This window comes from Microcaecilia unicolor, chromosome 1, assembly GCF_901765095.1.
Source record: "Microcaecilia unicolor chromosome 1, aMicUni1.1, whole genome shotgun sequence".
NCBI lineage: Eukaryota > Metazoa > Chordata > Amphibia > Gymnophiona > Siphonopidae > Microcaecilia > Microcaecilia unicolor.
The window spans coordinates 262397712-262411241 of record NC_044031.1 but is presented as its reverse complement, the minus strand read 5'-3'; the positions used below and the strand labels follow the sequence as shown (position 1 = coordinate 262411241).

At 42.0% G+C, this 13530-nt stretch overlaps 1 protein-coding gene across 1 annotated transcript in view; it reads right to left on the bottom strand.

Annotated features, from left to right (window-relative positions):
* Positions 1-13530, bottom strand: part of GPD1L (glycerol-3-phosphate dehydrogenase 1 like) — an 81041-nt gene that overhangs the window by 11533 nt on the left and 55978 nt on the right. Inside the window, exon 5 of the mRNA XM_030190021.1 lies at positions 8091-8203. Coding sequence (XP_030045881.1) covers positions 8091-8203 — 113 coding nt within the window. The remainder of the gene's footprint in view (positions 1-8090; positions 8204-13530) is intronic.

Here is a 13530-nt window from a genome sequence, read left to right as displayed (position 1 = left end):
TAAATCTCAGATGACTGTTTATAAATTTCATAAAATTTAAAAATAAAAATAATGTTAAAAAAAAGTATGCTTCCTTTCCTTCCTGATACTGCTGAAGCAAAAGAAATAATTCAGACTTAACCCTCTGAAGATCCCTCCCCTCCCCCTACTGCAATCAGTCTAATGGAGGGTTTCCTAAATCTGAAATCCATGACAGGGTATTTACTACTACTAATCATTTCTATAGCACTACTAGATGTATGAATCACTGCACACATTATATGCAGGTACCTTCTCTGTCCCTAGTGAGCTCACAATCTAAGCTAAGTGACTTGCCCAAGTTCATAAGGAGTTGTAGTGGGAATCGAACCCAGGTTGCCAGGGTCATATGGAGCTGCAGTGGGAATCAAACCCAGGTTGCCAGGATCAAAGCCTGTTACACTAACCATTAGGCCACTCCTATCAGCACCAATGCCCTCATGTTATCTCGGGGGTAGCCAGATCCGAGTACAGTACAAGTGTTACACTGGGGCAGAGAAGCGGCCTCCTCACCTTCCCGCAGCACGACTGCCATGACAAGGAAGAGGATTCCCTTATGGGAAGCAGCAGGTCTTGCCCACCCTCCAAGATCCACAGACAGTTTACAGGATGTCTGGACAAGTCACAGACTTAACGCCAGCTCCAAGCTGGCGTAGGTTTTGGCGCAGTAAGGGCACACTTCTTCATGGTGCTTTTTTCTGATCTCGGGGGGGGGGGGGGGGGGAATGCATTGCATCCTCATTTGCCTACATTAGCATCTGATTAGCGCTAATCGCTGGCGAGCTCTTTTTTAATGCAATAAAGGCCTTTTAATCATCATGCATTGGCAAATACGGGCACTAGTCCAGCACTAATGGTCTCTAGTGCCTGCATTTGCTTCTGATCATCTCCTTGACAATGCTTTATGATAAAATCAGAAGGCTGAACCTAACAGAAAAGAACCATTACAAGACAGGAAAGGCCAGAACCATTCAAAGAATCACACATTCACAACACAAATAAATCTGAAGATCAACCCAACAGCTTCAGCAAGCACTCCCAACCTGATCCCCAAAGGCCATGGTAAAAAAAAAAAGTGTTTTTTTTTTTTTAATTTTAAAAATGTTTTCATAGGTGATTGATTCCTCCTGGATAAATACCAGTAACTTATTTCATAGATGTGGCCCAATCAAAAGGCAGCACAATCTGAGAAAGCAGAAACTTTCAAACTTCAAGCCAAACAAGATCTCAACACCCTCCCTGGAATATAAGGGATAATCAGGGTAGCCAGATATGGTGGATCCCATTAATAAAATGCTCATGAGTTAAAAATCAGCACCTTAAATGTTATGCAATACTGTACTGGTAACCAATCACACTGTATTAGCAGTGGGGGGGTCCCATGGTCACAGTGACGAGCCTTGCACAACAGACAGACCACAGCATTCTGCAGGGTCTGTAACTGTTTAAGGTGAAACTTAGGAACACCCATGTAAAGTAGACCACATTACAGTAGTCTCTAGGACACTAAAAAGTGTGAAGTTATGAAAGTAAAGTGAAATCATCAAATAAGTCCTAATTGACCTGAGAAGTAAAAAAAAAAAAAAAAATCAAATCAGTATTCTCAGATTTTCAAAGAACCCACAACATTCACATGGAGGCTAAACAGAACTTGTACCAAATCGGGTCAAGGGACCCAGTGAAAACCAATCGCTGACCTGCAAGCCAATCTGCCACTGTAGAATGTCTGCACTTTAATGGGATATGATCAGGAGATAGAGCTGAATTATATATCACAAGCGGGATACTGTATGCATAAAAATAAAAAACTCATCTCAAAATCCTATTATCAGCACCGCTAGGGGACTCAAATATATTAAGTAAATTAGGTGTCAACACAGAATGCTGCAAAACTCCACAACGTCCACCTGTAAAAAGATAAATCCCACCTGTAAAAAGATAAATCATTGTAAAACTGTACCTCTAATCCCTATTGAACACAACCTAGATAACAAGAGATGCTGATCCACAAGGTCAAGGGGAGCCATGTAACCTATATCCAACTAGCTTCACTTAGAAATAACATAGTAACATCGTAACATAGTAGATGATGCCAGATAAAGACCTGCACAGTCCATCCAGTCTTTCCGACAACTCATAATATATGGTAAGATACAATACTACATATGTTTACTTGATCTTTGATTTGTCCTTGCCATTTTCAGGGCACAGACCGAAGTTGGCCCGACACTGGCCTTATTCTCTAGTTACTGAAGCTGAATCTGTCTAGACCTGATCAAGGCACAGACCGTAGAAATCTGCCCAGCACTGGCTTTCCTTCCCAATTGCTGGTGTTTCCATCTAATCACAGCTAAGCTTGTTTGGTTCCATGACTTCTATACAGGATTCCTTTGTGTTTATCCCACACATTTTTGAATTCTGTAACTGTTTTCATCTCCAAAGAAAAACCACACAAAGTGTGGAGGTGCTTCCCCACCCCTTCTCTGTTCTCTCCTACTGTTTTCATCTCCACCACATCCCGTGGGAGTGCATTCCAGGTATCTACCACCCTCCCTGTGAAGAAGTACTTCATGATATTATTCTTGAGTTGGCCACCCTGCAACCTCAATTCCTGTCCTCTAGTTCTACCATCTTCCCATCTCTAGAAAAGGTTTGTTTGTAATTAACACCTTTCAAATATTTGAATGTATCATATCACCCTGTCTCTCCTTTCCTCCAGGGTATACATATTCAGGTCCTCAAGTCGCTCAAACATCTTGTATCACAAACCCCATACCACTTTTGTGTTTTTTCTCTGAACCACTTCAAGTCCAAAACTGAACACATTACTCCAAGTGGGGCCTCACCAACAACTTGTACAAGGGGCATCAACGTTAGAACTACATCCACCCTCAGAATATCACATGCACATGACTTAGGGCTCCTTTTACAAAGTGGTGCTACCAATTTAAATGGGCTACTTCACATTCAGCATACCGCTAATCGGCAGTATCGCTTTGTACAAGGAATCTTTTGTGCTTTCTTTTTTAAATATCAAAAAAGAATATCAATATTATGGTGTCCACAGAACCGTTCGAGTTTAGCATTTAGTTTTAGAAACACTCATTTCCAAGCAATTTTCAAGTCTATTTCTTTGTCCAGCACTCATCATTCCACACAGCGAAAAGATCCTTTCTACATAGTCTTGTGATGCTGGTGCTGACAGAACTTCTAGATCCACAGGAAGTATTGTGCCACAAACACTATTCTCTCATGCCAAAATTGAAAAACATTCTGAAGTACTTGTTTATTTGAACTTCAACAATGTCTTGAACTGGTACAGGACTTCTTACTTCTGTCACTTTCAGTTTCTTGACAATATAAGTACACTTTTCAGTCCTACCAGAGCGCTGAGGGTGTAGGCATTTGAACTCCATGCTGCAACACATGGTTCACTTTCTGTGAAGGCTTTATTGCAGATTGTTTCATGGGTTGCCCAAATCAATTATGAATTGTTTGGCTACTGCACGTAAAGTGTAGACAGGGAGCATCGCTTTGCAATGTGTGTCTGTTCTGCGAATGGTTGCAGCAAATTGCAAAGTTCCCCCAACTTTGTCCATTCAGACTGTAGCATGGAATCAATATTCAGTCCAGAAAGAACCTCATTCATATCTCCTTTCAACTCAAGAAGACATCTTGACGTATCATAGGTGCTGTTCTACTGTGTAGGATAGTCATTTATAACTCCTTTACTGACTGTAACATGGAATCAATATTCAATCCAGAAAGAATTTTTTTTTTTTTGTTACATTTGTACCCCGCGCTTTCCCACTCATGGCAGGCTCAATGCGGCTTACATGGGCCAATGGAGAGTTAAGTGACTTGCCCAGAGTCACAAGGAGCTGCCTGTGCCTGAAGTGGGAATCAAACTCAGTTCCTCAGTTCCCCAGGACCAAAGTCCACCACCCTAACCACTAGGCCACTCCTCCACTCTCATTCATATCTCCTTTCAACTCAATGAGACATCTCAACGTGTCATAGGTGCTGTTCCACTGTGAAGCACATGTATAACTCCTTTACCACACTTATTACGGAGTATCTCTGTATTCACAGAACTTTTTCTTAAGTTATTAACAATCTTATGTGCTTTTATCAAGATATCAGCATAGCTGTTTCGATATAGGTTCTTAACAGTTAACAGAATCAAATGTGCCACACAAGGCATTCATGGATACTTTGTGTTACGAAGAATATCAAATTCTAAAGTTAATTATGAATCATCCCCATTCTCTTGTGAATTTTCAGAGTCACTGATTTCAGGATCAACACTGCCGTCTTCTTCTTCTTCAGCTCTGTTTGAATTAGCAACAGGTGATGTACCATTTTCTATATTACCATGACTTTTTTTCCCCCATTATGGCTTATATTTGGTATCCAAGGTTTTAAGCATATTTTTAAATTCAGGTGAATCAATAATTGTTATTAGACTGCTGGTAGCAATAATCACTTCCAAAACTGAATTTCATGCATACACAATACTGGTCGAATTGCTGGCTAAATGAGAGACTGTGATTCGAGATTCATGAATTCTGAAATTGTAAGATTATGGCTTATCAGATTTGGTTGCTGCTACTGGTCGTTGAATCACCCAACTTAATTCTTTTCCTCACCGACTCCTATGATTGTAAGATTTCAGCATTGGCTTTATAGAAACGCTCCACAGGTTTTCTAAGATGGTTGGATTTTTTTTCCTCACAATGACCACGTTTCATTCATGCTTGCCGCCACTTGAACACCTGATCAGGTACCTACTTTTCTTTGTATTTTTGCTGTATTTGAAGAATTTCCACATGCCACTTTTCCCTCTTATGTCCAGCAAATAACTTGGGCAAACTCATTTTATTCTCCTGACAGCACTGAAAACGCTGCTCTTTAGCTGAGCATTTTAAAAATAATTTTTTCAGCATGTATCCAACTAAACCACAGACTTTGTTGCCAGAAAATGTGGTTATGTAACTTATCCAGCTTCCTGCCCCCTTTCTGTGCACTGGGGATGTTTTAATAGTTAAAGCCTACAATTAGAAGCCCCAGCAATAGACCAATAAGTTTGGAAGAAGATATACAAATTAAAATACATTCTAACAGAATAAGCACACAAATAAAATGAAAAGCAATGGAACATTTACCACACTTGAAAGCCCATTTTACACAGAATGTAAAGATTAGAATTCAGACATCCAGGTCAGGATGTCCTCAGTTCCAGTAATATTTTAGAAAAGGTTCTGCTGATGCAGAGCCTTTTTAAAATTACTTGCAGAATGCACATACATTTGCCGACATGCACAGCAGAAGCAGTCATTTCAGAAATCTACACCTGCATAAAATGAGCAGCATAAACCTGGCATTTCCACTTGAAAGTGGCGATTTTGCAGATCCTGCATATATACTTCAGCCACTTGAATTAAACTTTTTTTGGGGGTGTCATATTCGTATATTTCCTGACTTATTGAGGACAACACAGAACAGATGCAAGGAATTTTTGATGTTAAAACCCAGAATCATGGCTCTTCGACCAAATTATATTGAAGTTTTGACCCAAAACAGCTTCCAGATTTTTTGAATTCAAAAGAAAGTGCCTCGCTTTAGGATTTAGCAACTCAAATTAACAGGTTGGCTGATCTGTTTACTTTGCTGAAGTTTAAGCTTATAGCATAGATTATATTACTTCCTTAGGGGGTCATTTTCTAAAGTGTACTAGCGTTTTTAGCTTGCGCTAAAAATCAGCTGGTGCTAAACGCTGAGACGCCCATTATATTCCTATGGGCATCTCAGTGTTTAGCGTTAGCTGATTTTCAGCATAAGCTAAAAACACTAGCACATTTACTAAAGACCCCCTTATTTGTTTGAAAACTCTGTCCTGTTTATTGTGGTCTGAGATTTTGTGTGTCTTGTGGTTTAGTTATTATCGCTTTGTTATGTCTATTTTCTTATTCACTTCTCATTAAAGCATAAATAAGAAGTTTTAAAAAGTGCTAATTTTGCAACTTCCAAATGTTAAGTGACACCACTTTCATATGGAAGCCGTCCCATTTTACAAACCTACACATGCAACCGCTGCCAATTAAGTAGTGAGGCTACAATTTTAACTTGATTTCATTTTGATGCAGAAATAAACTATGGGGATTAAGGAGAATGGCTTCTTTAATCCCTAGACAAAATGAGCACTTTTTAAAAAACCTGCGCCGGTTTTCTTTGCAAGCTACATGAAATTGCAATTGTACAACACCCAGTTCCTTTCCCCACACGCTGAATTGGATAGATAGCAGCACTAGAGTTTACACCAAAATTTAAGATCTGAGGCAGACGTGTTTGCACCAAAACACGGCCGCTGTGTCGAGTCATACTGGTGTAATCCTTTAATAAACTTCAGATATAGGACTCTTGGCATCTCCCTTGTGTTTTTTGGATGAGCCTACCTACCCTTTGTGTTGCTTGTACGCCCCTCTGTAGGGACTGCGTGTTCCTCCATGCTTCGTGGTTGATCTCTCATGGCTCTGAGCTAGCATAAAACCTGATGGGAAAAAGTTTCCCCATGGATGTGTATTCCCTTGGTGATATGAGGAAATACATGCATATATTTTAGCCCCACCCAAGCCCCGCTGCCCCTTAAAATCTCTGCATGATATGATCGCCATGTGTAACTAGGGGCTTTCTAAAATCACTATTTGCACACACACACAATTTTCTCATGTAAATACTGCTATTTACATGTGGTAACGTTTCTAAAATACCCCCCCCCCCCCCCAAAAAAAAAAAAAAAAAAAATCATAAAAGCCAACCTATAGACAAACATGTCAAACAAAACTAATGATTAAATAGGTTTTGAGGGTTTTTTTTTTAAGAACATACATAACTCTGCTCAAGTCTTTAGTACAAAGGAGTTTGTTCTATGAAAAGCTCTGTCCCAGATAAACACTTTTTTTTTTTTTCAGAAACCTGTAAGCTTCAAGTCTTTGACAGAACAGGAAGTAAATCCTGGCCAGATCATGACATACTCCTTTACATGAAACAAGAGCTGGGTTCAGGTCCCATGTTCTAAAGAAAGTGCAAAGCATCTTGAAATGAACTCAGTGCCTTACTGGTCACCAGTGCAGCTCCCAACAGCAAACACGATACTTTATCCCAGTTTATTAACCACTGTATATGCTTATACTGGTTTTGTGCTCAAAGGCCTTGCCAGCTAAGTGTTGACATGACAAAGCTTATCAAATAAAGATTTCTTTGTTTGCTTACCACACCACCTTTCCCTAAGCATGTCAAAGTGGTTTACAATTAAAAGAAAATGTATACACAAGTCAAATTGAAAATCAGAAAAGTGATAACTGAATTATAACTTTTATCTTGTCACATGCTATGTGAGAGCCAGAAAAATAAAAGTAACAGAGACTACACCTATCCAGTGGCGTAGGAAGGGGGGGGGGGGGGGGGGCGGTGGGGCGGTCCGCCCCGGGTGCAAGCCGCTGGGGGGTGTCGGCGCCTCGCTGGTTCCTTGCTCTCTCTGCCCCGGAACAGGTTACTTCCTGTTCCGGGGCAGAGAGAGCAAGGAACCAGCGAGGCGCTAACACCCCCCAGCGGCGTGCACTCGCCGGATTGGCCCTCCCGCCGCCCCTCACCACCTTCCAGGTATGTTCTCGCTGGGGGGGGGGGGGGGGGGTTGCGCTATGGAGGGGGGAGGGTGCGTCGCGCTGCACCCGGGGGGGGGGGGATGCGCAGCGGCGACCCGCCCCGGGTGTCAGCTGCCCTCACGATGCCACTGCACCTATCCCCAGCAATTCTCATTCTCCATGGAAAGACACATGGCTGCCTCCTTCTTAGAGGATTCTTTTATGTAACATAATAAGTATTTTAAACCAGATTTCCTATTTACCTAATTCGTAGAGTTTACACTCATATCACATGGTCATATCTATTGTCCATTTCACTAGAGGTTCATCTGTGAAAAGCACATATGTCTGATGGTGTTCTGCCATTCACTGGCTGTGACTCCTCTGTCTTCGGTTTATGTAAAGGGGGGGGGGGGGATGCCAAGTTACCTTCAAAGCTCCACAAAGTTCCACTGTATCCGCGTCATCCACCACTGTTATACGGAAATTCGGCGTCTGCAGGAGCTCTTTGAAAAGGAGGCCATGCTCCAGGATCTTACTGCCTGCGGAGAGAAGCAATCATGAATTATTTACTTCACTCCTCCAAATGACTGCTATTTCACAGCAAAGCACATTCCTAGTTTTTCATTTTGAAAGGTAACAAAAACACCTCGCTTTGCTGACATTTATCCAGTTAGATATTTCCAGAATTAACTCGCTCTCCCAAGCAAAAAAACAAAGCAAAACCTGGTTGTGTTATATTGTCCATTAGGTCAACGTATTAGCTGTCAGATTTTTACAAGATGTCCTCCATTAAACAAGCAGTTTCCCCAGAAGATGAGCTCAACACATAACATTTCATGCACTAGATTTTAGGACACTGGTACTGGGAAACATTATTGAGAGTCATGGCTCATCAACTGTTGGAGTTCTAGAGAAATCATGTGCTCAGTGATAACCAGATGGCGTTACGCTGCTTTCATAACACTGAAACATCACTGGTGGCCCTACTGGATGACATATAATAAATGTTGGATTAGCTGTTGTTGGAAGTATCGGCAGCATTTGACACATTGAGTAATGTCTCTCCAAGCTGGGTGTTGGCAGTGGAGGTACTGCAATGGTTGGAGTAGTATTTGACAGGCAGTACTCAGGTGTTGAGAGTGGGGAATGTGTCTTCTAGAGCTTGCACAATCAATATATGGGGTTCTCTTAATAAACAATAGACACACAGATTGTTACTGGAGGAAAAGCCTCGAGAAGCTCCTAGACTTTTAAAATTGTCTTCAAGGAGCAGGACTTCCCCATCATCGGCAAAAACCTCCCTGTAGCTTATTGCTTACTACTTACTACTATCTTAGTAAAGAGCTTAGCTTGGTAATAAACTTAGCTTCAATTGGTAGGTCTCTGTGTACTTCCCTGGGTCCCGACCATTATCAACGGTGGCCAGCATTTCAAATCTCTGCTTCAGGATCATGGGCCAAAGGGATCTACAGCGCGAAGAAAAACACAGGAATAAGATTTGTCATACCACTCCAATTTTCTGTTTGCTTTTTTTCATTCGTCCAAAGGGACGAGAAAGACTATGAGAAAAACAGCATCTACCCATGGTTATTTAAGGAGCAAATCTCCCAGCGTTCCCCCCTTTGAAGGGGAAGAAGGATATCTCTCTGATACCAGCTCCTCAGGCTCTGATGCTTTTTTAGAGGATGGCAGAGGACGCCAGGGCCGAGGTCGATCCAGGCGAGGCCGAAGAGGCCACCAACGGTCAGACCAGCAGGAGACACAGCCATACAGACAAGTCCCCCCACAGACCTGATCACAGCAGTAAATGAGTCCATTATCATCAATCTGTCATCCCATCACCTGACGCAGCCCGAGGTACAGGTTCTCAGTAAAGGCATGTCCTTCGTGCCCATGCAGAAGTATGATATGTTTCAAAGTAGAACTGATTTAGAGAGATTCATACACAAACTCCGATTGAGATTATTTTTTTCCCCAGAGTGATGGTTTGACAAGTGATACATCAAGAGTAAAGCCTAAATCGACTTGGCAACCGCCGGGACCTTTAGAACCTACGCTGTCAATTTTTAAGCAACTGGTCCTAAAAGATTTAAGTACCATGGAAAAGGCAAGATATCGGTTCCAATGTAATCTTTCCAAATCTGAAAAAGAAGCACTGCTTCAACTGAGAAAGAAAACTCAAATAGTGATTCGGAGAGCTGACAAGGGAGGGGCTGTAACTATTCAGAACCGGCAGTCGTATAATGAAGAAGTTTTAAGACAGCTGACGAATGTGGATGACTACAAAGGACTAACTGAAGATCCTACCCCAGTCCTGAAACAAACCATTCTGGGTCTGTCTGGAGAAGCTTTTGCTGAAAGTCTAATCACACAGAAGAAATTTAACTTCCTCACCAGGAATTCAAAAAAGATCCCTACGTTCTACACGCTCCCCAAGGTGCATAAAACCCTCACACAACACCCAGGATGTCCAATTGTCTCTAGTAGGGGTTTCCTTTTAGAACCCTTATCAATTTATGTTGATACTTTCCTACGTCCTTTTGTACCTTATAGTCAGTCATATATAAAGGATTCTACACATTTCCTGAACAGGCTATATCAATGGTCGGGACCAGTGGAAAAGTGCCTTTTTGTGACACTAGATGTGACCTCCCTCTATACCTCAATTCCTTGAGATGAGGCGTTGGCAGTTATTAAGAAGTCACTACAGCAGAAGGGGATAGAGGGTTCCCTTGTCTCCTTTGTCAAAAAATTGGCTTCTCTGGTGATGGAGAAAAACTTTTTTCAGTAAGGTACCATGATGTTCCAACAAGTTCCGGGAGTCGCGATGGGAGCCACTATGGCTCCCTCGATAGCAAATCTTTCATGACCAATTTTGAAGATGGTCATGTATACCCGAGCCTTTTTTGGGAGAAGATTGAATTTTGGGTTTGCTTTATAGACGACATCTTCTTGTTATGGAACGATGATAGTGAGGCTCTACTACGACTGGTAACGTACCTGAATAATTGCCACCCAAAGATTAAGTTTACAGCTCACTATGACTATAGAGATCACATTTTTGGATTTAATAATACAGAAAGATATGGGCCATTTTAGGACAACCGTACACCGCAAGCTAACTGTTAAGAACACCCTTCTTGAATATAACAGCTGCCATCCTAGGAAACTACGTGGCAGTCTCCCATTTTCACAATTCCTGAGATATAAAAGAATATGCTCAGAAGAGAGGGATTTTCGGATTCAAGCAAAGGCACTGTACAAACGCCTGGTAGATAGAGGTTACCCAGAGCGGATGGTTAAGACAGCGTACAAGAGAGCTAAGTACAATAGAGAACTACTGTTACAGCCCAGTTCGAGGCCTGAAGATCTTACAGATGTGCATACATGTGTATTGAAATACACCCAGCAATCTGGAAAGGTAGCCCAGATTTTAAGGGATCACTGGCAAGTAGTTCAAACGCTCCCTATCTTTTCCCAATCTACAATACGTTTTGCGTATAGTAGAGGGAATAACTTAAAAGAACTACTCTGCCCATCAATCCTTCCAGAGGAACACTCTATTCCACCTACATACAATGGGCATAAGAGATGCAACAAATGTGCTATGTGCGATTTAATGGTAGAAACAACAGTCTTCAGACACCCTAGCACTAAGAAAGAATTTAAATTGAAAATCAATACTATATGTAAGTCAGACTATGTGATTTATTGCATCATTTGTCCCTGTAAAAAAATCTATATAGGGCAAACAACACGGACTTTATATATCAGATTGGTAGAACACAAGAGTGCAATAAAGACCATGAAGAGCACCTCACCCTTAGCCCTCCACTGCCTTGTATTACAGAAGATTACAGCCTCAGGGCAGAGAGGGCAAGATAGACGGCGCATTTTTCTACAAAACGAGCAGAGATGGATCTTTAAAATAGATACCTCTATCCCTGCTGGGCTCAACTCTAAAATCGAGTGGATCCATTTCCTGTGAAAGAGTATAGACGGCAACTAGTTACTGCCTCTTAGAGGATTTACGGTCCCCGTTTCTGGAAGAATGGGGATTGGTTTAGACAATGACAGCATATGACGACACAAGATCTTTAAAAGAGCTGCCATTTTCTGGGTAGGGTGTCTCTGACGACGCCGTCTGCATAGTTGAACGGTAGCAAGCAAGGAAGTAAGAAAACAGAAAATTGGAGTAGTATGACAAATCTTATTCCTGTGTTTTTCTTCCCACTGTAGATCCCTTTGGCCCGTGATCCTAAAGCAGAAGCAGAGATTCGAAACGCTGGCCACCATTGATCACGTTCGGGACTCAGGGAAGTACACAGAGACCTACCAATTGAAGCTAAGTTTACTACCAAGCTAAGCACTTTACTAAGATAGCAGTAAGCAATAAGCTACAGGGAGGTTTTTGCCGATGATGAGGAAGCCCTGCTCCTTGAAGACAATTTTAAAAGTCTAGGAGCTTCTCGAGGCTTTTCCTCCAGTAACAATCTGTGTGTCTATTGTTTATTAAGAGAACCCCATATACTGATTGTGCATGTTGGCAGACGTGGGTATCTCACCCCCCGCAACCATTATTTAGTTTACCTCTTCTAGAGCTTGGCCATTGGCTCAGAATTGGTTCAGTCTCATTTGTTCAACCTGTATCTCCTGTCAGTCTGTTTAGCCATGTGTAAGGTTGGGCTGCACTTTGTGTATGCTGATGATGTGCAAGTGCTGATCTCAGGCCAAGATGCACTAAAGACTCGTTAAAGCCCTTTCCTTACCAATTCCCTTAGTGAATCGGTAAGGAACGGGCATGCATCAAGGAATAGGAATGCAAATGAGCTGCTCGTTGTAGCTCACTTGCATTCTCTATTCCATCATTAAACAGTCGGCCGGTAGAGCATGCGCAGAGCAGCCAAGCGTTATGCTGGCTGCTCTGCGCATGCCAAGGACGTCCTTTATGGACGTCCTTCACTATATATATAAAAAAACAGACGAGCTGTGCCTATGGACGTCCTTTATAGACGTCTTCCCCTCCCCCCAGATCGCCGCCGCTCCCACCTCCCCCCTGCATTGAAATGACAGCTTCCCGCAGCCCCGGCCTCTCCACCATCCTTTTTCTACAGATCCCACCAGATCTGAATAAACTTTCAACCTGGTTTAAGGTTGGGAGGGAAGAGTGGAATGCCCCCTTTATTAAATTCCTGGCAGAGGCATGGACAAAAAAGGTTGAGGAATCCGTCACAGAAGGAAGAAAGAGGCAGCAATTTCAGTCAGCATTCAAGATATATAAAACTGTAGGCATGCAGAAAAGCGTATACAGATTCTACATAAGACCCACATCAAATGCTGTATGGGATCAGATGTGATATGTGGACGGATAAAAACTGTGTGAAGTGGAAAACTGCTAAATGAGTGTTTGTCCACATGTTGATTGCGTGAAACCAGCCAGCATTGTCCTAGCAACAGGGGTTGGAGAATATTCCACGGCTGACTGCATCTCAGTGGTAATAGTCCTATAGCAGGGGCTCTCAACAAAGTCCTTGGGACACACCTAGTCAGTCAGGTTTTCAAGATACCCACAATGAATATACACGAGATAAATTTGCATAACATGGAGGTAGGGTATGCAAATTTATTTCATGCACATTTATAGTGGGTATTCTGAAATCCTGACTAGCTGGTTATGACCCAAGGACTGGGTTGAGAACCTGTCTTATAGGTTGTTATTTTTGGGGGGATGACACTGGTTTGGAGGAGAGGGGTTTAAAACAGCAAAAATGTCCATCTCACTAGTCAGAAAAGAAATCTTACTTCTATGGACTGAGGAGAGGTTTTCCCTGTCTAGACAATGGTAAGATCGTTTGCCTGAGCTGGG